General features: G+C 50.3%; 1 protein-coding gene across 3 annotated transcripts in view; it reads right to left on the reverse strand.

The window, feature by feature from the left end:
• Positions 1–12,310: 12,310 nt before the first annotated feature.
• Positions 12,311–25,440, reverse strand: part of PIAS2 (protein inhibitor of activated STAT 2) — a 28,458-nt gene continuing 15,328 nt past the window's right edge. The window contains exons 9-14 of one of the 3 annotated variants that reach the window (XM_083155336.1): positions 24,285–24,445; positions 23,836–23,969; positions 22,289–22,457; positions 21,964–22,100; positions 17,856–17,893; positions 12,311–13,139 (exon numbers count right to left, since the gene is read on the reverse strand). In XM_083155336.1, coding sequence (XP_083011462.1) covers positions 12,984–13,139; positions 17,856–17,893; positions 21,964–22,100; positions 22,289–22,457; positions 23,836–23,969; positions 24,285–24,445 — 795 coding nt within the window. In that variant the 3' untranslated portion in view covers positions 12,311–12,983. The remainder of the gene's footprint in view (positions 13,140–17,855; positions 17,894–21,963; positions 22,101–22,288; positions 22,458–23,835; positions 23,970–24,284; positions 24,446–25,440) is intronic. The other 2 variants (XM_083155337.1, XM_083155338.1) reach the window with 2 other exon arrangements.

Genomic DNA, 25,440 nt, shown 5'->3' on the forward strand with positions numbered 1-25,440 from the left:
TAATGCCACTTTTACTATGGTGCCAGAAGTAATTGCAGCACCTTTGAGCTATGACACCACAACCTGCATGGCTTCTACCACCCGGGATAAACACCCACAAGATCCTGTTTCAATAATTGGAAACCTACCTACAATTCTGCCTTACTGTTCTATATTCGTGGACGCTTACCCAGGACTGTCCCACCTTCCTACAATATATTCAACATCAATTTGGAATTGCTCACACTCCTATGATGGAACCTATCCTGCTTCTCCTCTAGCTGCTGGCATTGACTCTATGGCCTTATACTTTCCTGGTTTTGACAAATGGCCAGACTGATAACATACACCACATTTTTATTCGAGATGTCTCTTGCTGTTCACTATATGTTTTATAATTTTTGAAGTTTGCCAGACGATATCTCTGTCTAATTAGGGCCGCAGGCTTATAGCCCTCCATATACTTTAATCTTTTAATATCCTGTGTCACAGTTATTTCTTGGGGGGGAGATAAATTAGCATAGTTAAATGGGGGGGGGGGGGGGGGCACAGTTAAGGGAACCAGGTACACCTCAGTTGGGGCCGGGTAGTACAGGGTGGGGGGTTATAGGGGTGGGTTGTTTTGGTCGTTTGGGGAGGGAGGTTTGTTTTGGCTTAATATACAAATATTGGGCAGATTTATTTAGCTACTATAAATATTACTGGCATATCACTACCACACTACAGACCACCCGAGAGAAGGGTGACTGTTATTTATATGTGTACATGTCTGATATATGTACCACCTATGTTATATATGTATATGGGGGGGGGGGGGTGCTTGTTATTAAAAAAAAAAAAAAAATTATAAAAATTATTGAATTTAAAAAAAAAATAGTTATTGCTGCACGGTCTGTTTGTCTATTCGATTTCAGCTGAACAAGAGCGCACATCGGCATCGAATAGGGATCAAAAGCTTAAAACCATGTTCGATCTCCATTCGATGTCTATGCGATATCGATTAGATTTTGACTATATAGTTAAAATTGATTGGAAAATCTCACCGTGTGTACACATCATCAGGATCCCGGATGGTGTGCACACTTGGTTGATTGTAAGTCAGTCCTTCTTCCTACGGATATAGACCTACATCATTGCGCTGGGTGTCACTGAGAGGCCTGGCTTGTTTTCCAATTTATATCGCAGACGCAGCCAATCATCATGCATTCTGCTGCACTGGAATTTGTTTTAAACATGTACAAAGTTGCAGATGATGTATAACATTAGCATGTTCGAATACAGAATTGGGAATAATAAGGAACTAGAAAATAAGTTGTTCACTAACAGGCCTATACCTAGAGATCACCTTGAAAAAAGGGTGACACCGCGATCCCTCCCTTACGCTCAGTAAGTTTAAACAGTTCATGTTTTGTCATGTTATTTGGTTATATTTCATTGTGCATATTAATATGTTCAGGCGTTGGACTGAGTAATGTATCCTAGTGTGCTCTGGAAGTTGAACTGAGGAATTCTGGGATGCAGAAGGGAGAAGCCTGTCTCTCAAAGAAGCCTTGCTCCTGCGGACCCTCCTACATCCCATGGTTGAGCTGTGTCACCAGGATGGACTCAGAGAAAGGGATTAGAACGGTAAGTTCTTACAAAAATCCCCTTTTCTCTTTCGTCCATCCTGGTGACACAGCTCAACCATGGGACGTTCAAGAGCCGGTCCTTTGGGAGGGTACGCTCAGGCTCGCAGTTCTCATCACTACTTGCCCAAATGAAGCGTCCTCTGACACAAACTCATGGAACCTGTAGAATTTGGTAAAGGTATGAACAGAGGACCAAGTGGCAGCCCTGCATAACTGCTCCACTGTAGCCCCATAAAACACAGCCCAAGAGGAATCAACTGACCTGGTGGTATGGGCATTAATCCTGGAGGGAATCGGTCTGCCTACCTTAGTGTAAGCAAAGGCAATCACCGACCTTAACCATCTGGCAATGGTCTGCTTAGAAGCTGGCCACCCTCGCTTATGCACGTCATATAGTACCAAGAGCAAATCAGTTTTGCAAAAATCCTTTACTCTGTCTACATAGAACCTTGTCCAATCTCTTCAGCTTGTCCCTATTTCTCGCCTCCTCTGGAGCACAATCTCCTGGTTTAAATAGAAATTTGTGACTACCTTAGGTAAAAACTTTGGCACTGTTCTGAGAACAGCCCTGTCCTCATGGAAAACAAGAAACGGAGACTTGCAAGACAGGGCCCCCAATTCTGAAACCCTCCTAGCCGAGGCTATGGCTAACAGAAATGTAAGTTTCCAAGAAAGATATTTAAGATAAGCCGACCTTAAAGGCTCAAATGGAGGTTTCTGTAGAACCGACAACACCAGAGGCGCCACCGGCTACCTATAAGGAGGTTTAAGCCTCATAACTCCCTAGAAGAAGGTCTGTACTTCTGACACCAGAGACTCTTTTCTGAAAGAATATGAATAAAGTGGACAGCTGTACCTGCAAAGACTGCAGGCTAAACCCCGCTGAATAAAATGTAGAACCTTGAACCTAGAGGTGTAGACTTTCTGATGTTCACACCACCTGATATAGATTTTCCAAACCCTATGGTAATTAGCTGCCGACACAGGCTTCCGAGCCCTGAGCATGGTTTGGATAACCGCTTCTGAGAAACCTTTCTTCCTCAATAAGGAGGTTTCAAAAGCCAGGCCGTCAAATTGAGCTAGGTCCTGGTGTAGAAAAGGTCCTTGTCTGAGTATGTCTGGCCGAAGAGGAAGACGCCAGGATTCCGTCGACAGCCTCAGTACTGTATGTCTGAATACCAAGACCTCCTGGGCCAATACGGAGCAATCAAGATGATTTGTACCCCGTGTCCTCACTCTCTTAAGCACGTGAGCAATTATGGGAAACGGAGGGAATACATACAAGGCTGATACACCATGGAACTATCATGGCACCCACTGCCCACGCCAAGGGAACCCTGCTCTGCGAGCAGAACCTAGGAACCTGACAATTTTGTCTGGATGCCATCAAGTCCACTTCTGGGAGCCCCCAAAGTGCTACTTTTTCCTGAAAAACTTCCTGATGCAATGCCCATTCTCCTTCCTGCTGAGGAAGTCTGCCTCCACATTCCGGATCCCCGGAATGAACACAGCTGAGAAAGCTGGAATTTTCACTTCTGCCCACTGAAAAATCCATGAGACTTTCTGCATGGCCATCCTGCTGCGAGTACCCCCTTGATGGTTGAGATAAGCCACAGTTGTGGCATTGTCCGATTGTATGCGGCTGGATGACCCCTTCAGGAGGTCTTCCGCCTGTAGGAGTGTCTTCCACACTGCCCGGAGTTCCAGAATGTAGATCGGCAGTTCTGAACGCACTGGACCACAGACCCTGGAATCTGAGGTGTAAGGCCACTGCCCCCCAGCCCCTAAGACTGGCATCGGTCGTGATGACCAACCAATCCCATGAGTGAAGGGAGCGCCCCAATTGAAGAGAATTCCAGATCCATCCACCAGATCAACGAGTCCCTTGTCTCCCGAGACAGTAACGGTGTTTCCTGTTTCATGGATTTAGGGTTGCCGGACAAACTGGACAGAATGTTCCATTAAAAAGGTCTTGAGTGAAACCTCGCATACTGCAGGGTCTCGGCAGTTGCCACCATTTTGTCCAACAGCTTCAAACTCTGCCAGATAGATGGATTCGGCGACTGAAGAATTGACAGCACCAACTGGCGAATGTCCACCGCTTTGGACTCTGGGAGGAAAACACGATGTAGATGTGTATCCAAGATCACACCCAAAAAACTAACATTTCTGAGTGGGCGTTAAGTGAGATTTTGGAAGATTTAACATCCACCCATGGTCTCGGAGAAACTGCGTTGCAATCGTCAGATGTTCCTGCAACTTCTCTGCCGCTGCCATGACAGCCATAACTTTTGTGAAAACTCTCGGTGCTGTGGCCAGTCCGAAAGGTAGAGCCTGAAACTGTAGATGAGTTTCCCCTATTGCGAAACGCAGTAAAGATTGATGTTCCCTGCATGTAGGCACGTGTAGGTAAGCATCTTGGATGTCCACTGATGCTAGAAATTCTCCAGGTTCTATGCGTAAAAGCACTGACTGCAGAGATTCCATCCTGAAATGGTCCGCTCACAGGTTTAAAGACTTCAGGTTTAGAATGGGTCTGAAGGAACCGTCCTGTTTGGGGACTAAGAAAATAATGGAATAAAATCCCTTCTTTGTTTCCTCCTGAGGCACCGGGATCACCACTCCCTTCTCGAGAAGTGACGTTGCGGCCTCCAAGAGGGCTTTTCGCAAGCGAGCTTCTCGTGGCGGGGGTGTTGGGAGAAATCTCTTTGGGGGAGCTCCCCTGAGATTGATCCTGTAACCCTGAGAAATGATGGGAGAGAACCCAAGGGTCCGGGGTGGAGTGATTCCACACATCCCGAAACTGCAGGAGGCAACCCCCCACTCTGATCCCAAAACAGGGAGTCTCTGCCCCGTCATGCTTAGGACTTATCCTCCCTTTTGGAAGGGTGTTTCTTTGCAAAGGTCCCGAAACGGGATCTGGGCGCCCTTCCTTTGCCAGAGGGAAACTTTCCCCTACCTGTTTGTCCTCTAGTGGAGGAATGGCCTATATGCCCCAAACCTAGACACTGAGTGCTTAGATGTGGTGGGAAGAAACGTGCTCTTTCCCCCTGTGGCTTGCTTGATAAGGGAATCCAGTTCCGCCCCAAAAAAAAGTTTCCCCTTAAAAGCCAATTCTTCTAGAGACTTCTTGGACTCACTGTCAGCTTCCCAAGCCTTAAGCCAGAGAGCTCTCCTAGCTGCCACAGAGGTGGCTGACACCTTTGACGTCATCTTGGTGCCTTCTTCACCAGCCTCACAAACATACTCCGCTGCTTACTTCAGCTTGTCTGCCAAAGCAAAGGCTTCTGTGTCAGGCTGAAGCTGATTACACAAGGCATCAGCCCACTTCATCATGGCCTTGGATACCCAAGCAGATGCAATAACAGGGCGTAAGGTAAAGCCCACCCCTTCAAACACAACCTTAAGACAGCCTTCAATCTTTTTATCCACGGGGTCTTTGAAAGCAGCACCTCCCTGTACAGGCAAAGCAGTGGTCTTGGACAACCTAGCCACAAGTGCATCCACCAAAGGGATCTTTTCTCACAATTTCACATGTTCCTCCGGCATGGGATACATGTTTGCAAATCTCTTGAGCATAAGAAGCCTTTTATCAGGCGTCTTCCATGCTTCCCCAAGTAATGCTATCATGCCCTCATCCGAGGGAAAAGTAACCGCGTCCCTGCGTAGTTTCTTAAATACACCCTGAACTGGCACTTTATCCTCATCTGAGTGATTCAATGTTGCATTTACTGCCAATATCAAATCCTCAATACCAGGGACAGAAGACTCAAATTCTTCCCTCTGGTCCCAAAATGTATCTTCAGTACATCCCCTTCATCTTCAGACTCTAAATTAAGAAGGGGAGGTGTGGATAAAGGGTACCTAGGTGAAGTAACTTCAGGAGCCTTAGACAACTGCTCCATAAAAGTATTCATTTTATGGACACTCTGAGCTGTGTCCTGCATAACCTGCAATAAAGCAGGGGAATCGGTACATCTGTCAGAATGAACTTAGGTCTACAGTCGTTAGGTCGACCCCACTAGGTCGACTGGCAGGAAGGTCGACCTGACTTAAGGTCGACATGGGCCAAGGTCGACATGACTTAAGGTCGAATTTGCATAAAGGTCGACATGAGGAAGGTCGACTGGTCATAAGGTCGACATGGGTTTTTCACTGTTTTTTTATCCGAATGTCGACACAGTCGACATGGACACAGTTGGCAATGAGAATCGGACCCTCGCAATGCTTCGGGCACGGTGGCTCGCTTCGCTCGCCACAGCTTTAATAACCTCCTCCTTACCCTAGTGGATGGTAGGGCATTAAATACCGCCTGACGGCACGTGTCGGCTCAAAAAACAGTGAAAAACCCCATTTCGACCTTATGACCAGTCGACCTTCCTCAAGTCGAACTTTATGCAAATTCGACCTTAAGTCATGTCGACCTTGGCCCATGTCGACCTTAAGTCAGGTCGACCTTCCTGCCAGTCGACCTAGTGGGGTCGACCTAATGACTGTAGACCTAAGTTCATTCTAATAGATGACCGCATCCCAAAGCAGGGTCCCCCTGAGATGGGGTAATAGAGCCCACAGAAGGTTGAGAGGAGGAAACGGGCCTAGGAGACTTAACAAGCTCATCTCTCTTCCTATTCAAAGCCTGTGCTAAGGCATTCATAGATCTCCCCAAGGCAGCGCCCACGCAGGTTCAGGCTGCTCAGACCTCTGGGCGTAAGCCCCACTGGGCACAGACTCGCAAGTGGGGCACAAATCCCCCTGATCCATCTGTTCAATAGTTAATTTAACTCCACAAAACCTGCAGTTATTTAACATGGCAGATGCTCCCTCCCCAAGAGCAGCAGCACTACACCTGTCTGTCATGATAACACACACAATGCACAATGTCAAGTGTTTGTACAGAATAATATACATCCCAGTACTTACCTGTCTATTGAAATGGACTCACTAGTCACTAGGGGAAGCGCTGCCCTGGAGAAACTTTCCACTCAGCTCTGCAGTGTCAAATCCTCCTTCAGCTCCGCACAGTGTGGAGAGAAAAGGCAACAGAACAGAGTGCAGGAAGAGACCAAGTCTCTGCTTCAGCGGGGAGGGAAGCCTTTTGGCGCAATCCCCCTTCAGCCGCTCCTACCAAGTGCTTCTCCTTACTCCCAGTGTCTCCCCTCAGTTTGGGACCACTTGGAAGCATCCAGCTGAGCTGGACTCCTGTAATAGGCATCAACTCCCTAAGGATTTCTGCCTATAAGCCTGGTAAAATGGCGGGGCCATAGTGGGGGGTCCGTCCCCCAAAATCCCCCCCTACGCAGGGAGCCGGTTCAGGACTCACCCCAGGGCCCAGGAAACCTCCCTTTATGGAGGTTATAGCGCTGTGCAGAGAGGACAGACAGCTGACGTGCTTCTGCCAGTGTAAAGAAACTTCCCCTGGAAGTTTCACACTGTAACCTGTCACTAACTAAGAGAATATTAGGTACTTATGAGTTATCTGGGCGCCCGATTTTTTGATTGTATGCCTTAAGTTAAGGCATACAATCAGATGCGATGCGATATCGCATCGCATCGCATGCGACCATCGGATGCGATGACCCGATTTTTCCATAGGAATCAATGTTAAAATGGACTGAGTCCATTTTAACATGGAATTCAATGGGAAAAGGGGTCCTTTTCATACCCCTACTATCCAAGTGGGCATGGAGTTGGATATAAACCTGTGGCGAGCGTAGCGAGCCACCGAGCCCGAAGCGTGGCGAGCGAAGCGAGCCCCGCGAGGGGACGGTATTCTGTGTCCCCTCGCGGGGCTCGCTACGCTCGCCACGCTTCGGGCTCGGTGGCTCGCTACGCTCGCCACAGGTTTATATCCAACTCCATGCCCACTTGGATAGTAGGGGTATGAAAAGGACCCCTTTTTCCCATTGAATTCCATGTTAAAATGGACTCAGTCCATTTTAACATTGATTCCTATGGAAAAATCGGGTCATCGCATCGCATCGCATCCGATGGTCGCATGCGATGCGATGCGATGTGCCCGATCCGACCCGATTTAGAAATCGGGCGCCCAGATAACTCACAAGTACCGAATATTAATAAAAAAACAAACTCCTAGCTACTCTACAAACGGCTGCACCCACTCCGGTGGGCACCTAAAACAAACTGAGGATTGCTGGGATGCAGAAGGGAGGAGCCTGCCTCTCAAAGAAGTTAGCATAGGTGCCTTGCTCCTGCGGACCCTCCTACATCCCATGGTTGAGCTGTGTCACCAGGATGGACGACAGAGAAATAAACTTTGTGTTAATACGCGTTGGTGTGACCTCATTAGCTATACTTGTAGCTGCCACAACTATCACAGTGGACCTACTGGTGAGCACCATACCCGGGTTATTTTATATTCCACCTCTCCCAGTAAGGTTAGATTTTTAACACCTGTGGCATACTACATAGCTTTTTGTACATTTCTGTAAATGTTTTATATATATATATATATATATATATATATTTTTTTTTTTTTTAGTTATTTATATTTGAAAATAAAATACTTTCTATACGATAACATCTGAGCAATTTTTGGCCATCGGTAGGAGACAGCAAAGATACCTTGATGTGAGGATTCCCTACATGTGCATTTAAGTCTTCATGTAAGCATCTTAAAGCACATGAATTTTTAAAAGATACCTTTATGTGTATTTCCAACATCTCTTTACAGTAAGCTTCATGTAAGCCTCGGTTACTGAACTATAGGCACCAAAGGTGTATCCATAGAAGAGACACATCACAGACCATATACTATAGGTGAATCCACCCTTTATGAACATTATATGCATTACTGAACTTTAATTTGCGTATGAGACCTACTACACTATAAGGTCCTTTTATGTATTTTTTTCATTTCATGTACGGGAAAACCACAATACGTCTCTAAAAATTTGTCAGTTTTTGGATTCTGGAATTCATGTATACTTGCTGTTTGTATTGATATAGATGGCGCAACCGTAGGTGGTTATACTTTGTATATTTTCAAGGCCTAGACTTGGGACACGCGGGCATGTACTGAGGCTCGAGGAAAATTCTGGAACTCATTGCCGGTGGGGTGGTTACAGCAACTACTGTTACTGAATTTAAATCAAAACTGGAAGCATTTTGGCCACTAAGGGAATCCTATAGATATGACTCACTCACGTCAGTAGTTACACGTCAGATAGGTTGAATTCGATTGACTGGCTTTTTTTTTTCAACCTTAATTACTATGTGACATATTGAGTGACGAAGACACCTGGTGCAGAGGAGCCGTTTGGTGCGACGGAATCCACGTCTTGAGAATACAGATCAGTAGGCGTCACATGACTACTCCAAATCAGTGCCACTGTTTCTGAACATGTAAAGCAGCACTCTGGCATTGTAACGGGAGGGAGGCTTGGAAGGGGCGACGTCTATTCCAGGAAGCACATGTTGTGCAAGAGGATTGCAGTTACAGGATAGAACTGTATATCTAGGACATACAGACAGTGGCGTAACTAGACATTTTGCTCCCCCCAGCCGAAAAAAATTATGGCGCCCCCCACCCCCTTCCATTTTCTGTTTTGGTGGGGAGTTTGTTAGTGTGTAGGGGGCTTAATATTCACAGTCAGTGCATGTAGACGGTGTAACAAAAAAATTGTGTGCATTTTGACAAAATTACTGGTGATAAAGGCATATCTCGTTAGGTGAAATATAACAAATTTTTAGATGTTTGCTTATCTCCATTATAGGATTTTTAGGCATTCAAACAAACATAAGCTAAATTTAGATATTTCTGGCAAACACAACAGGGCATATGTCACAGTTTGCATGAGAATAACATACCAGCTTTATTGATATTTTGACTGAGGTGTTAATACCCCCCCCCCCCCCCCCCCCCCCCTTCTTTACGTTGCTCCCTCACTACGGTCATTGAACATAACAGTGCTTGGAACCTTGCTTACATAAATCATCAGAGAGCACTTCCTGTGCATTTCTACATATATATTCAAGCAGTCATTTGCAAAACCTGGTGATTTACTTATACTCCGTCTCCCCCACTTGCAGGGATAGTGACAGCAATGCACCGATCTGAGGAAATAATCACTGGCTTGACCTATGGCTGTTTGTTATGTGTAGCCGCGGCAGTGTACGTTTTGGAGATTGGGGGGAGAACGATAATTTGTTCTGCTGCCTTGAGTCAGTACCTGCCAGCAAGAGAAAAAGAAGGCTAGGGAGCTACTGCTGATGTGCAGGGTCCTGGACCTGCAGCACACAGACATACCTAGTTCTGGATGAGACGAAGGCAATACAGCAGCAGCTACATAGAGAACACTTCCCTGATGCTAACAGAGCCGTTCACCTGATCCGGGCGCAGCAAATCACAAGCTAGCTCTGAAAAACTTATGCTGATGCTGCTGGAAAATCAGGGCAAAGGATTGAGGCGGGTCACTGAGTGTCTCCCGACAGAGAAGTGTATGTATCCTATTTCTTATTGGCTGCTGCAGCAGCTCACACACAGCACTCCAACCTTTTTTCAGCTGTGACCCTGCGCCCTAATGGTGCCGGCTCCCCCCCGCGACCACTTGGGCTGCCTAGCGTTAGTTACGCCACTGCATACAGACGAGGATTGCTGCTGGTTCCTGGCGTCTATAAGCTCACACAATAGCCGCCTGCACATAGGGGATGTGTGCACACTTTACCTGATGTAAATGAGAACTCTGACTTAAATTTTGATAATCTGCCACCAAGGAGTTAAGCCAATACACACTGGGTGATTTTGAGCTGAAAGCCACCCAGTGGGTATTGCCTGGCAATGAGTGCTGCTGCTCACTCCGCATCATCATTGTTTTACCAGCAGATGAGCGGCTTTGTGGACGGCACTGCACAGCGCTGCGCTAAGCAAATCTGTCCATCCCCTGCTGACAGCGCCGGGCAGGGGGAAAAGCGGCTCAGCGTGTATGCACTGAGTGGCTTTCCCTCCAGCGATAACCGCAATCATCGCTGTCCATACACGCTGGGCATAATCGCCCAGTGTGTATAGACCTTTGGAGCAATATAAAGTACCAACAAATCAGTTTCTAACTATTGACAAGATGAGTTTGAAAACGGAGGTAGGAAATGATTGATACTTTAGCACTCTGCGAGCTGATACCTTCCGTTCCCCTCCCCTTATGTCTAAGGAATGTCAGCACAGAGGGAATAATGAGACGAGGTGGTGTATGTGTACACATTGCAGGAGCTGGTGCACATATACGCGCTATATGAGTACTGTGTAATAGTGTCTGTTTGCAGGCTGGCCTCTCTAGCTGTTAGTGTATAGAGGATACGGTCACTAGATAGGCAAGTATTAGGTCGATATGGGGTTAGGTCGACATGGGGAAGGTGGACAGTAAAAAGGTCTGTGGTTTTTCACATCTTTTTTTGAGCCGACAGGTGATATTTCATACCATCAAGTAGGGCGTGGTGTGAGAATAAAATAGTGTGCCGAGCCCAAAGCATGCTGGTGTGATTTTTGGTGCAATCCATGTTAAGTGTTGACATCCGGGACAAAACAGTGAAAAAAAAACTTTTCGCCCTAACCATGTCAACCTTGTGGTGTCGGCCTAATGCTGGTCTATCCAATGATCCCATTCCGTGTATAGAGCAGTGGTTCCCAAACGCTGTGCTGTGGCACCCTTAGAGCACTTGCAGGCGTGCCCTGGGTGGGTGGTCCAGGACCAATTCTAATTATTTATGGTCAATTTAATTGGTGAAACCAGAGATTGTGGCTTCCAATAATAAAATATGCGCACAAACACAAGCGAATACGGACCCTCATTACATAACTGAATATAAGGATGATGATATATAAACACAATATTTGAATATTTTATTTTTACAATTACTTAAAGCAACGTTTGGACTACGGGTGGCAAGGAAAAAAAATAATAAATACTCTAGGGCGCCGTAATTCTAAAATGTTTGGGAACCACTGGTATAGAGGCTTCTGTACATCACATCGCGCCACCTAGTGTCCTTACCTTATTGCTGCAAGATAGACTCATTTCAAAGAGATCATGTTATACCCCTTTCACATCACAACTAATTACCGGGCACAAGGTGGTCTAACCCCGTAATTAGTGCGTTGTGAAAGGTGTTACCATGTCCCGTAAACGGGTAGCACACAGCGGCACTACGAACCAGTAAAAAAAGCAGAGTTCTTACTGGTTTGTTGCAGTGTTGCATGGCGGTGCTAACGAGTTGAGCGACCATTTCCCATTCACAGTATGGAGAGGGCAGCGCTTGGAGTGACGCCAGCTCTAAGCGCTGCCTCCCTCCCCCCCCCCCCTCACGGCACGCTGACTCCCTGCCGCGCCCCTGGATGATGTCAGCGAACCGGTGGGGATGTGAACATCTCAAAAAGCAGTTTCGCGCCGGGACTGAACCGTTTCAAAGTCCTGATGTGAAAGCGGTATTAGTGACCGGGGGCTATTTATTTATTTATAAACGAGACTGGCTTTTAAGAAGACATTGCTACTCGTGCATGGAACCTCAACCCATAAGCCACACCCACACGTGTACCTCAAATGCTATACAGTCACTAGTCCAACTGTTCACCTAACTGTGAGGTCCCAACTGCCGGACATTTTGACCGCATCTTTTTGTAGGCACTTACCAGTAAATGTGTATGGTTATAAATGAATTGAAAAAAAAGACGAGAAATATGACAATACGGCATGTGAGTTGTGTAAAACTTTATCAGTATACAGAACATAGCAGCCAACAGTCCTAAACAATGGGGACTGTAACAGGAAGAAACATTGCATCAGATTGGGGGGGGAAGTGCTTTAGAAATGGCAAATTAATTGCTTTCCCACCTAAACCATGGTTTGGGCCCAACAACTCCATGCAGATCCCAATGTTTAGGTAACGAAGTATGCGGGATTCCGCTGAGCCGACTCAGTCCTTACGCCTAGCCCAGCCTATTTCAGTAAGAGCCACACCCACTGCACTGGTGGCCCCACCCATAAGTGCATCTTAGCCTATGCCAAGTAGCAGCACGGCTCTAGGGCGGTGAAACCTTGAGTTGGATGATGCAGAAGTGACTTTTGCTACATTAGTTATAAAGCACATGCAAATCAAGTAATCCGGAGAGCAAAATAAAAATCAGGATAGAAGATAATATCTCTTTATAAAAATACTTATTTACAATAAATTCATCTTTAGTGATATATTTACATAAACTCAAAATGTGCAACTCGCAGAACAAACAAAACGTCCGCCCGGTTCCTTCTCCGAGAACCAAATGATAGACGTGACCCAGCCGTCGCTGAGGTGTTACTCTGTACACGGATCAATAAATAACAGTGGTCGCCGGTGGCTGCCGGAGGCGTCTGGAATCGGCCGGGTTCCTTAGCGTTGCTGGCGCCCCTTTATCGCTGTGATCTTGCCCGAGACGCTGTCAGCGCTGGATTCAAGGTGGTTGCTTGAGGTTTTGGCTTTGCCATGAGCGAGCCTGGCTGGGAGACCCGAGTTGAGACTATCCAAAAACATAGGGGGATAGTACTGCTTGGAATAAATGGTATTCATAAGAACAATATCACCTCATTGTCACAATACTACACTCACGCTACCTCCGTCCCCATGGCTACAAGTGACTGCTTACACCCCGGGGAAATTAACCATACGGGGGATGATGGGAGACACATGAGCTACCCATACACCAGTGGGTTATTAGGGCAATGCCCCAATCCCTTGACACTTTAGTGCTGTCGGCAGGTACTTGGTAATGTACGCAGGCCACACTGCCGCCTAGTCCTGGGCACATGCCGTGCTGCCCTCCCACCTCCATGAGACCGCCCACCCACCCAGGCTGCGTTCGCCCGCTAACCCGCCCGGTTCCATCGGCCGCACCACACATGTGAATAAATATGCAGGCGGCCGGGGCGGGTTTTTGTACTAGGGAAACCAATCCCGGGATTTCTGGGATTGGTCAATTTTGAATTCCGGGATTGAAAAAAAAAAAGGGGTACTTGTGGAGTATCACGGCTCCCATCGTATGGCATCGTATGCCATATGTAGTGGCATACGATGCGATACGATGTTTTACCGATTTGTGACCATTTTTGCTCAAAAATCGTATGCCATCGAATGGCATCGTATGCCATATGGAGTGGCATACGATGGCATACGATGCGATACGATGTTTTACCGATTTTTGACCATTTTTGCTCAAAAATCGTATGCCATCGAATGGCATCGTATGCCATATGTAGTGGCATACAATGGCATACGATGCGATACCGATTTTTGACCATTTTTGCTCAAAAATCGTATGCCATCGAATGGCATCGTATGCCATATGTAGTGGCATACGATGGCATACGATGCTTTACCGATTTTTGACCATTTTTGCTCAAAAATCGTATGCCATCGAATGGCATCGTATGCCATATGTAGTGGCATACGATGCGATACGATGTTTTACCGATTTTTGAGCATTTTAGCTCAAAAATCGTATGCGATCGCATCGGATGCCATATTTTCATAGTGCACCACCCCCACTATCAACGTCACCCGAAGCGTGGCGAGCGCAGCGTGGCGAGCGGCGGCGGTACGCGTCCTACGACCTTTTCATACCCCCACTATCCACGTCGGCGTGGAGTTGAGAATAGAATAGTGTGGCGAGCGCAGCGAGCCACCGAGCCCGAAGCGTGGCGAGCCCCGCGAGGGGACGCGTATAGCTGTGAAGGTATCCGCTGCGCTCGCCACGCTTCGGGCTCGGTGGCTCGCTGCGCTCGCCACACTATTCTATTCTCAGCTCCACGCCGACGTGGATAGTGGGGGTATGAAAAGGTCGTAGGACGCGTACCGCCGCCCCTCGCGGGCTCGCTGCGCTTCGGGTGACGTTGATAGTGCACTATGAAAATATGGCATCCGATGCGATCGCATACGATTTTTGAGCTAAAATGCTCAAAAATCGGTAAAACATCGTATCGCATCGTATGCCATCGTATGCCACTACATATGGCATACGATGCCATTCGATGGCATACGATTTTTGGGCAAAAATCGGTAAAACATCGTATCGCATCGTATGCCACTACATATGGCATATGATGCCATTCGTTGGCATACGATTTTTGAGCAAAAATGGTCAAAATCGGTAAAACATCGTATCGCATCGTATGCCACTACATATGGCATACGATGCCATTCGATGGTATACGATTTTTGAGCAAAAATGGTCAAAAATCGGTAAAACATCGTATCGCATCTTATGCCATCGTATGCCACTACATATGGCATACGATTTTTGAGCAAAAATGGTCAAAAATCGGTAAAACATCGTATCGCATCGTATGCCACATGCGATGCGATGCTATTTTTAGCATACGATCTGCATACGATGCAGGTCGTGGGAGCCGTGATACTCCACAAGTACCAAAAAAAGCCCCGGGATAGGCATCCCTAGCGTTCACCAAACATGGAAGGCAGCTCAGATGGGAGTGACAAGAGACACTGGAGGAGATTTATCAAAGCTTGGTGAGAGATAAAGTGGGGAGAAAAAGTATCAAGCAATCGGCTACAACCATTTCTCAAACAGCCTGTAAAATGACAGAAGCTGATTGGATGGTACTTTATCTCCAAGGTTTGATCGATATCCGCCACAATATGGGTAGGTATTGCGCAGTTGCAGGGGTTGCCAAAAGACGGAACAGACAGAGACGTCCAGAAACACTGTCTGTGTTCCGTCGCCTTCACTAGAAGGTGAATTTAGACAAACCATTATCTACTACACGATTGTGAAGACCCAGGAGACAGACAGGAGGTGACAGCGCTGCCTCGTGTGACCTCAATTCTAAAGTTGCCTATGTACTAAGTCTTGGTCTTAAAGTGAAGAGAGGTACAGTAGTAGCCAATCAGCTGCCAACTGCCGTATTACCAGCGATGTGTGAAAAATGACAGTTAGGAACTGCTTTCATTGCTACTTTATCTCCGTCCACTTTTTCTTTATTTCTCCAAGTCTTAGTACATAGAACCTAGATAAACTATTGTGATGATGAAATCCCTCTGTGACAATTATACCGATATTGCAACAACGAGAGAGAAAATAACGACGAATATTTTAGTTCTCATATGTCCAATATGGGATCATAGTGTTAGTAAGTCGCTAGTTACACCCTGACTGCAGCATGAATATGGGGGAGTGCATTGGGCAGCGCACCATAAGGAGACGGGAGTGCATTGGGCAGCGCACCATAAGGAGACGCGAGTGCATTGGGCAGCGCACCATAAGGAGACGCGAGTGCATTGGGCAGCGCACCATAAGGAGACGCGAGTGCATTGGGCAGCGCACCATAAGGAGACGCGAGTGCATTGGGCAGCGCACCATAAGGAGACGCGAGTGCATTGGGCAGCGCACCATAAGGAGACGCGAGTGCATTGGGCAGCGCACCATAAGGAGACGCGAGTACATTGGGCAGCGCACCATAAGGAGACGGGAGTGCACTGGGCAGCGCACCATAAGGAGACGCGAGTGCATTGGGCAGCGCACCATAAGGAGACGCGAGTGCATTGGGCAGCGCACCATAAGGAGACGCGAGTGCATTGGGCAGCGCACCATAAGGAGACGCGAGTGCATTGGGCAGCGCACCATAAGGAGACGGGAGTGCACTGGGCAGCGCACCATAAGGAGACGGGAGTGCACTGGGCAGCGCACCATAAGGAGACGCGAGTGCATTGGGCAGCGCACCATAAGGAGACGCGAGTGCATTGGGCAGCGCACCATAAGGAGACGGGAGTGCACTGGGCAGCGCACCATAAGGAGACGGGAGTGCACTGGGCAGCGCACCATAAGGAGACGGGAGTGCATTGGGCAGCGCACCATAAGGAGACGGGAGTGCATTGGGCAGCGCACCATAAGGAGACGGGAGTGCATTGGGCAGCGCACCATAAGGAGACGGGAGTGCATTGGGCAGCGCACCATAAGGAGACGGGAGTGCATTGGGCAGCGCACCATAAGGAGACGGGAGTGCATTGGGCAGCGCACCATAAGGAGACGGGAGTGCATTGGGCAGCGCACCATAAGGAGACGGGAGTGCATTGGGCAGCGCACCATAAGGAGACGGGAGTGCACTGGGCAGCGCACCATAAGGAGACGGGAGTGCACTGGGCAGCGCACCATAAGGAGACGGGAGTGCACTGGGCAGCGCACTATAAGGAGACGGGAGTGCACTGGGCAGCGCACTATAAGGAGACGGGAGTGCATTGGGCAGCGCACTATAAGGAGACGGGAGTGCATTGGGCAGCGCACTATAAGGAGACGCGAGTGCATTGGGCAGCGCACTATAAGGAGACGCGATTGCATTGGGCAGCGCACTATAAGGAGACGGGAGTGCATTGGGCAGCGCACTATAAGGAGACGGGAGTGCATTGGGCAGCGCACTATAAGGAGACGGGAGTGCATTGGGCAGCGCACTATAAGGAGACGGGAGTGCATTGGGCAGCGCACTATAAGGAGACGGGAGTGCATTGGGCAGCGCACTATAAGGAGACGGGAGTGCATTGGGCAGCGCACTATAAGGAGACGGGAGTGCATTGGGCAGCGCACTATAAGGAGACGGGAGTGCATTGGGCAGCGCACTATAAGGAGACGGGAGACGGGAGTGCATTGGGCAGCGCACTATAAGGAGACGGGAGTGCACTGGGCAGCGCACTATAAGGAGACGGGAGTGCACTGGGCAGCGCACTATAAGGAGACGGGAGTGCATTGGGCAGCGCACTATAAGGAGACGGGAGTGCATTGGGCAGCGCACTATAAGGAGACGGGAGTGCATTGGGCAGCGCACTATAAGGAGAGGGGAGTGCATTGGGCAGCGCACTATAAGGAGACGGGAGTGCATTGGGCAGCGAACTATAAGGAGACGGGAGTGTTGGAGGTGAACAGCCAAATAACCAGGGTCAGATTACTGCGCAATAGGTGCTCCGTATGGTTCACACCAATGATCCTAGATAGGGCAAGTGGTCATCAATGGCGAACGGAAGACCAATGGTCTCACTGAGAGCACAGGGAGGGATCCTGCGAGATCCCCTCCACATGAGGGGATCAGGCCAACATAACAGTAACCAGAAACATACCAGATGACTGTCTTACAGGAACTTGTATTTGTAGCTTTAACTGAGAATGAACATTAAAATTGGCAATGGGTGAGCTGGTCCAGGGAATCACACAAATGGCAGGTATGTAACTACGTTCTGAGACAGAGAAGAAGCCACATTTACCTGAGAATCAACAGGAACTAAGGAGAGGAAATCCAAACCTAGAGAAGGGAGAGAGGTCAGAGTCACGTTACAGGATCATATCCCTATGGTAATAGGAGGAAGGAGTGTGGAAGGTATGGGCACAGTACAGCTAAATACATCCCCGGGCTACGAAGGCAGCAGGAGGGGACATGCACTGACTGCAGCAGCGCTGGATCCCCCTTCAGCCTCATTCACAGCACAGCAGGGAGAAGACGCCTCAACACACAGAACAGGACTTAAGAAATCATCTAAGTGAGCTGATAACAGTCTAATGCTTGCTAAAATGGTGCCCATACACTAGGGCGATATTGCATACAATCACTCGATTTCCACAGCATCAGTGCGATATATCGCATTATTGTAGGCACATCGAATGTGTCCCCTGATGCGATGTGCTGCCATACAGGTCCATTCTAGCATCTCAGGATATTATGTGCAGCACCTCATATATAGCATCAGTTTATATACCCCCAGGTAGCCCAGCCCTCATCACATCACCTGATCTCAGGTCACATGGGGTATGCACAGCGAATGAGGGAAGAAGCACTTCAGATGCAATTTATCGCATGGAAATTGAAGCGTGATGTCAAATTGCCCTAGTGTATGGGCACCATAAGGGTCATCCGACATGCCTGGTCCAGCATCTAATTAGCATGTACAACACTGCGTGACCGGGGGTTTCAGGCGTAACTCATTTTGCTTGAAGGGCGTCACTAATGAGTCCGGTGGGCAGCATTTTAACCCTTTGAGCGCCAACACTGCTGTGAGAGATCCTCAAACTATCCGCTAAAAATGCCGGCGTCACTCACAGCGACTGCTCTTTTTTTGGGTGCAATATTTAACTAAACTTCAATTGAATGGACTCGGCCGTATTTGTATTTATACTATAAGAACCGTCGCAGTGAGCGGCGCTGCCATTTTTAGCGGATATTTTGAGGATCTCTCACAGCAACATTGGCAATCAACGGGTTAAAATACATCCAGAGTTTTGTGCACATGCCCTTATTATGTGCAGAGATTCTATGCTGTGCAGAGGAGAACCGCCCCAGTGCGACACCGCCCTACAGCAGCAGAGAACCGCCCCAGTGCGACACCGCCCTACAGGAGCAGAGAACCGCCCCAGTGCGACACCGCCCTACAGGAGCAGAGAACCGCCCCAGTGCGACACCGCCCTACAGCAGCAGAGAACCGCCCCAGTGCGACACCGCCCTACAGCAGCAGAGAACCGCCCCAGTGCGACACCGCCCTACAGCAGCAGAGAACCGCCCCAGTGCGACACCGCCCTACAGGAGCAGAGAACCGCCCCAGTGCGACACCGCCCTACAGGAGCAGAGAACCGCCCCAGTGCGACACCGCCCTACAGCAGCAGAGAACCGCCCCAGTGCGACACCGCCCTACAGGAGCAGAGAACCGCCCCAGTGCGACACCGCCCTACAGGAGCAGAGAACCGCCCCAGTGCGACACCGCCCTACAGGAGCAGAGAACCGCCCCAGTGCGACACCGCCCTACAGCAGCAGAGAACCGCCCCAGTGCGACACCGCCCTACAGCAGCAGAGAACCGCCCCAGTGCGACACCGCCCTACAGGAGCAGAGAACCGCCCCAGTGCGACACCGCCCTACAGGAGCAGAGAACCGCCCCAGTGCGACACCGCCCTACAGCAGCAGAGAACCGCCCCAGTGCGACACCGCCCTACAGCAGCAGAGAACCGCCCCAGTGCGACACCGCCCTACAGGAGCAGAGAACCGCCCCAGTGCGACACCGCCCTACAGGAGCAGAGAACCGCCCCAGTGCGACACCGCCCTACAGGAGCAGAGAACCGCCCCAGTGCGACACCGCCCTACAGGAGCAGAGAACCGCCCCAGTGCGACACCGCCCTACAGGAGCAGAGAACCGCCCCAGTGCGACACCGCCCTACAGCAGCAGAGAACCGCCCCAGTGCGACACCGCCCTACAGGAGCAGAGAACCGCCCCAGTGCGACACCGTCCTACAGGAGCAGAGAACCGCCCCAGTGCGACACCGCCCTACAGCAGCAGAGAACCGCCCCAGTGCGACACCGCCCTACAGCAGCAGAGAACCGCCCCAGTGCGACACCGCCCTACAGGAGCAGAGAACCGCCCCAGTGCGACACCGCCCTACAGGAGCAGAGAACCGCCCCAGTGCGACACCGCCCTACAGGAGCAGAGAACCGCCCCAGTGCGACACCGCCCTACAGCAGCAGAGAACCGCCCAAGTGCGACACCGCCCTACAGGAGCAGAGAACCGCCCTACAGCAGCAGAGAACCGCCCTACAGCAGCAGAGAACCGCCCCAGTGCGACACCGCCCTACAGGAGCAGAGAACAGCCCCAGTGCGACACCGCCCTACAGGAGCAGAGAACCGCCCCAGTGCGACACCGCCCTACAGGAGCAGAGAACCGCCCCAGTGCGACACCGCCCTACAGCAGCAGAGAACCGCCCAAGTGCGACACCGCCCTACAGGAGCAGAGAACCGCCCTACAGCAGCAGAGAACCGCCCTACAGCAGCAGAGAACCGCCCCAGTGCGACACCGCCCTACAGGAGCAGAGAACCGCCCCAGTGCGACACCGCCCTACAGGAGCAGAGAACCGCCCCAGTGCGACACCGCCCTACAGGAGCAGAGAACCGCCCCAGTGCGACACCGCCCTACAGCAGCAGAGAACCGCCCCAGTGCGACACCGCCCTACAGCAGCAGAGAACCGCCCCAGTACGACACCGCCCTACAGCAGCAGAGAACCGCCCCAGTGCGACACCGGCCTACAGCAGCAGAGAACCGCCCCAGTGCGACACCGCCCTACAGCAGCAGAGAACCGCCCCAGTGCGACACCGCCCTACAGCAGCAGAGAACCGCCCCAGTGCGACACCGCCCTACAGCAGCAGAGAACCGCCCCAGTGCGACACCGCCCTACAGCAGCAGAGAACCGCCCCAGTGCGACACCGCCCTACAGCAGCAGAGAACCGCCTCAGTGCGACACCGCCCTACAGCAGCAGAGAACCGCCCCAGTGCGACACCGCCCTACAGCAGCAGAGAACCGCCCCAGTGCGACACCGCCCTACAGCAGCAGAGAACCGCCCCAGTGCGACACCGCCCTACAGCAGCAGAGAACCGCCCCAGTGCGACACCGCCCTACAGGAGCAGAGAACCGCCCCAGTGCGACACCGCCCTACAGGAGCAGAGAACCGCCCCAGTGCGACACCGCCCTACAGGAGCAGAGAACCGCCCCAGTGCGACACCGCCCTACAGCAGCAGAGAACCGCCCAAGTGCGACACCGCCCTACAGGAGCAGAGAACCGCCCTACAGCAGCAGAGAACCGCCCTACAGCAGCAGAGAACCGCCCTACAGCAGCAGAGAACCGCCCCAGTGCGACACCGCCCTACAGGAGCAGAGAACAGCCCCAGTGCGACACCGCCCTACAGGAGCAGAGAACCGCCCCAGTGCGACACCGCCCTACAGGAGCAGAGAACCGCCCCAGTGCGACACCGCCCTACAGCAGCAGAGAACCGCCCCAGTGCGACACCGCCCTACAGCAGCAGAGAACCGCCCCAGTACGACACCGCCCTACAGCAGCAGAGAACCGCCCCAGTGCGACACCGCCCTACAGCAGCAGAGAACCGCCCCAGTGCGACACCGCCCTACAGCAGCAGAGAACCGCCCCAGTGCGACACCGCCCTACAGCAGCAGAGAACCGCCCCAGTGCGACACCGCCCTACAGCAGCAGAGAACCGCCCCAGTGCGACACCGCCCTACAGCAGCAGAGAACCGCCTCAGTGCGACACCGCCCTACAGCAGCAGAGAACCGCCCCAGTGTGACACCGCCCTACAGCAGCAGAGAACCGCCCCAGTGCGACACCGCCCTACAGCAGCAGAGAACCGCCCCAGAGCGACACCGCCGTACAGCAGCAGAGAACCGCCCCAGTGCGACACCGCCCTACAGCAGGTAGAGAACTGCCCCAGTGCGACACCGCCCTACAGAGGCAGAGAACCGCCCCAGTGCAACACCGCCCTACAGCAGCAGACTCTGGGCTTTTATAGACCGCTGAATAACGTCACTAGTTTCCACGGAACATACCTGGTATGTCTGCGGAGAGTCCAGAGATGGTGGGGTGACGGAAGGGATTTGAGTACTCAAGCATGGAGGGGTGCAGCACCGCCGCCGCGCTGCCCATTTTCGCCAACATCGCTGTGGACTGCTCATAGGACAGCACCCTTTGGTAAACAAAATGATTTATTCATTAAGGAAAACCCCAGATATAACCAGGACCTCCCCAGATTCCCTGCTATGCTCTGCTGGTCGCTGAAGACGTCTGGCACCAAACGTCTATGCAGATGGAAAACCACCAACATCCTCAGTAAGCAGAGTTAGTAAAGTAAAAACATGTAAATAAACTTCGCACCCTTTCAGCGGGTGCCCCGGGGAGTCCGGCACGTACAGACATTTCTTCTTGGCCGCCGGCTCATCCTCCTCTTCAGAAGAGCTGTTGATGGTCAGGTCTATGACTTCTGCCTTTTTGCTGGTCTCCTTGGGCTCTTTCACTGTGTATATCTTACTGATAACTCCGGACCCTGAGACACAGAGGAACAACTAAGACACATAGAGGCCTGTTCTGTTTGTACACTGGGATGACGAGCGATTGCCAATCACAATCAGCAGGCGAGGCGAGCGGGTAGTGTGTGCTACTGGTGGGCTAAACGACTCATGAAGATAGGACGAGCCCCCAAGTATAACGGAACCAAATGTGTGCACAGTACTGAAGATTTACCATGTGCAAGGGTGGAACATATAATGGGATAAGGCCGGCAGGTCAACAATACAAAGGTAGACAGTTAATAGGTTGACAGGCCATATAGGTCGACACATGAAAGGGATCGAGATACCTTAGGTCGACATGGTCAAAAGGTTGACTCATGAAAAAGGTCGACACACCCTACCCAAATCTAACTCTTTGTTCTTGTTACATCTGCCCCACCTGCAGTGCAACATGTCCCGCGAAAACTGCCGCCTTGATAACAGGCGTGAATTAGGCCCTTAGTGCTGATTACCAGCCCCTGGGTGTTGGAGTCACCACACAGCGCTGCCGTCACTAATCAGCATCACCAGCAGGGGTCAGTGGAACCCCGTTTCCCAACAAATATAAACCAGTACCTTTATTTCCAGACTTATAATACTACATCTCTTACATATTTAGCTCATCCCGTGTATATAACGTTCCCACCCAGCGGGATACACAAACCCACCCCCACTAGGGAAAAGACCAGTGTTCTACACACCACCACCCCCTTGACATCACCTCCCCCCGCCCAGCCAGCAGCCAGGGCTACAGTACACACCAGGGCTACCCCCCCCCCCCCCTCTGCCAGCACCCCACCCCAGACCCCTGCAACCCCCCTCCCGCGATTTGCTGGGGGGGAGGGGCAGAAGCGGCAGTGTCCCCCACCCTCCTCTTTATTGCCCACACACCCCTATCACTACCCAGCTTCCTGCTCTCCTGTGTCGTGACCTCCACCAGTGGGGAGCCGCTGACTCAAAAACACCCTACTATACTATTGCACACACACACACACACACACACACACACACCTAAACAACATGCACACACAGCCCCCCCCCCACACCCACACCCACAAATGTCACTGTACCATCCACACTATCAATGTACATCTTACTCTGTAACCGCTTTTTAATTAAACAAAACAATACACACCCCCTTCCACATCATATGCTCTCTATTTAACACATTTCACCTATAACTCAAGTTGCAATACAGGCATCTTTCATACAATTCTAACCATCTTTCTCATATACAAATGTTCACAAATTAAGGGGGCGCAGCCCCTTACGCCGGTGCGAACAGCGCCCGTAGGGTGCGAGGAATCACCTAGTAGAGGAATATTTCAGCTGAAGGCTGGTGGGTCGTAGCACCGCTGTATAGACATACTGTACCTTCAATGTGCGGATATGGGGAGCTTGGTGAGGTCACCGGCTCTTTCTTTGGTCTCATAGGACACCAGGAGCCATCCTGCTGGAACTGGATCTCATCCACGTCTGAGCAGTGATTGAGAATCTCCATGAAGAGCCTGCGGGAACATGCAGAGATCATCTATTGGTGTATGGATCCTGCATGCTATAGGGTTGTGCGTTACAAGACAGGAGGTGTCATCTGTCTACCCCCCCCCCCCCCCCCCTCTAGCCACTCGCTTTACAGTTACATGAAGCAGAGAGCTAAAACTGAGACCCCTCCGCCAGCCCCCGCAGAGAGAGCGAGGCCACCCCCCGCCAGCCCCCACAGAGAGACCGAGTCTACCCTGCCAGCCCCCTCAGAGAGGCCTCGCCCCCGCAGAAAGAGGCTAGTGGGACCCTTACCACTGACCTGTGAAGACATTTGCACCTACCCATCTAATATTAGGCTTTCGTAGTTGGCCTTCTTATCACAGACAGGGCAGATCCAGGTGGGCTTCTTCTCATTCATTTGCAGGTAGAGTACAGCGTCGAAGCACTGCAAGTGCGTGCAGGTGACCGCCCGGCAAGGAAACGTCAGTCTCATTTTCCCAAGCTGAAGAGCGCAATATTTCCAAAATGCTCAATCAGTTAGATCTAGAACTTACTGAAATAAGAATCATTTCTGCTGCACAAAATAACACAGAAATCCACCCACAAATGAAACCCCATTAATCGAACACGACCTGTATTTGCAGCAGTATATTAGGTATAAAACAAATATCAAAATATAGAACATTAGTGGTCACATTACCGCTGCTATTTCTCAGTTTAGTGAATGGTCTAGAATAACTGCTTGGACACACAGGGTAATCTACCAATATAAAACTAATTACTGTTAGAAGACGCAAGCAAATGTCTCACTGGGAATGAAAATGTGACTGGTGAGAAGGAATTTAGTAGCATCTCTGCAATGGAGTGCTGGATCAGGGTATGCAGGGTCCACCAGACTCCAGGGGTGTGGCCAGCCCCTATAGAGGCGTGGCTAACCATTAGGGAGTGTGTCGTCTGGACCTCTTGATAAATGTATATAGTACATACAGTTAATACATGCAGGATAGCGTACCAGATAACAGCAATGCATTGTAGTCCTGCGCAGTAATATGGAACACATATAGGGTGAAATTTATTAGGATGAGAGATTCAGAAAGTGAGAGACCTGGTAAGAAATGCCGGTACTTCTGTAATATCTGGGCTCCTGTTTTTCTTATGAGACCGCGTCCGCTCACCACGCTTCGGGCACGGTGGCTTGCTGCGCTCGCCACACTGTATAAAATCAACTCCATGCGTAGTTGGATAGTGGGGGTATGAAAAAAATGGGTGCATTTAACATGGGAGACCAGATAATACATAAGTACTTAAAAGCGGCAATCATTGACACTGCAAAATCAAACTGGTTTTGCAGTGTCAAGGATTACCGCTTTAAAAATAAATAAATGGAGATTTCTTACCAAATCTCTCATCCTATTAAATTTCTCCCACCCCTAACAGAGCGCTACCGCCTTTGCCCATTTCTAAGGGGAAAAAAAATGCGCCCTGGCCCTTTAGGAC

Source organism: Crinia signifera, chromosome 1, assembly GCF_055691185.1.
Source record: "Crinia signifera chromosome 1, ASM5569118v1, whole genome shotgun sequence".
In the NCBI taxonomy this organism is placed as follows: domain Eukaryota; kingdom Metazoa; phylum Chordata; class Amphibia; order Anura; family Myobatrachidae; genus Crinia; species Crinia signifera.